This window comes from Nothoprocta perdicaria, unplaced genomic scaffold (genome assembly GCF_003342845.1).
Source record: "Nothoprocta perdicaria isolate Ctin4 unplaced genomic scaffold, notPer1 scaffold_1359, whole genome shotgun sequence".
NCBI classification, from domain to species: Eukaryota; Metazoa; Chordata; class Aves; order Tinamiformes; family Tinamidae; genus Nothoprocta; species Nothoprocta perdicaria.
Genome location: NW_020454493.1, coordinates 1 through 1,172, shown reverse-complemented (window position 1 = coordinate 1,172; position 1,172 = coordinate 1). Strand labels below are relative to the sequence as shown.

General features: G+C 68.2%; 1 protein-coding gene across 1 annotated transcript; it reads right to left on the bottom strand.

Moving 5' to 3' along the window:
* Nucleotides 1-301: 301 nt before the first annotated feature.
* On the bottom strand, nucleotides 302-925 carry LOC112942858 (hepatocyte cell adhesion molecule-like; the record flags this gene model as incomplete). Its single annotated transcript, XM_026033883.1, has 3 exons — nucleotides 302-375; nucleotides 473-566; nucleotides 644-925. Coding segments are annotated over 3 exons (450 nt in total), but the record flags the coding sequence as incomplete, so codon positions are not given.
* Between the last annotated feature and the right edge of the window lie 247 nt (nucleotides 926-1,172).

Genomic DNA, 1,172 nt, shown 5'->3' with positions numbered 1-1,172 from the left:
TATGGGGTGCTGGAGGGCTACAGGGTGCTATGGGGAGGATATGGGACACAGTATGGGGTGCTGGCGTGCTATGGGGAGGCTATGGGGTGCAACGGGAGATGCTGTAGGGTGCTATGGTGCACTGCGGGGTGCTGTGGGGGAGCTGTGGGGCACCTTGGGTGCTGTGGGGCGCTATGGGGAGGCTATAGGGTGGCACGGGAAGCTCAAGCGACGCCATGGGGGAGGCTTGGGGGACGTATGGGGGGGTGAGGGGGACCCATGGGGACCTTATGGGCGCGCCGTGGGGCTGCCCCACACTCACCCTCGTGCTTGAGCTGCTCCTCGTCCTGCTCGGCGAAGTCGGCGCCGCCGGGCGCCTCCGCTCCCCGCTTGCCCCTGCGCGGCCGTGGGGCACCCACATAAGCCCCCCACACCCTATGGGTCCCCCTCACCCCTATGGGTCCCCCCGCGCCCCCCAAGCGCCCCCGCGTACTTCTTGGAGGGCTTCCAGCAGGCGCACACGGTCACCAGCGTCACCAGCAAGAAGATGCCTCCAGTGGAGAGGATGACGTAGAGCGAGCTGCGCCCTGCGCGGGGACACCGCCCGGGCGTGGGGTCGCCGCACACGTCGCTATGGGGCGCCCCACACGCCCCACACACTTACGGTACACGGTGAGCTTGAGGGGCCCGCTGCGGCCCTGGCTGATGGGGTTCTCCACGAGGCAGCTGTAGACGTCGTCGTCGGCCATGAGGACGCGCGTGATGGTGAGCACCTTGCGGTCGGGCGAGAGCAGCAGGCGCGAGTCGTTGCCCAGCGGGCGCCCGTCCTTGAGCCACGTGTAGCGCGCCTTGGTGCCGTTGGCGTGCGAGCAGTTGAGCGTCACGAACTCGCTGAGCTCCAGCACCGTGGAGGAGGCCACGGCCACGTGCGGCTTCGACACGGGGACTGCGGGGCGGAGAGGGCGCGCGCGCCGCCCGAGCCTTCCCAATGCATCCCGCACGCTCCGCGCAGCCCTATGCCGGCTCTTCCCGAGGGATCCCGGATCCTCCGCGCAGCCCCAGCCCAACCCTTCCTGATGGATCCCCATGGTTTCCTCATCCCAACATCGCCATGCAACCCCATCCAGACCCTTCTCACTGCATCCTGATGCCTCCTTGCAGCCCCATCCCAACTCTTCCCATTGCATCCCAAC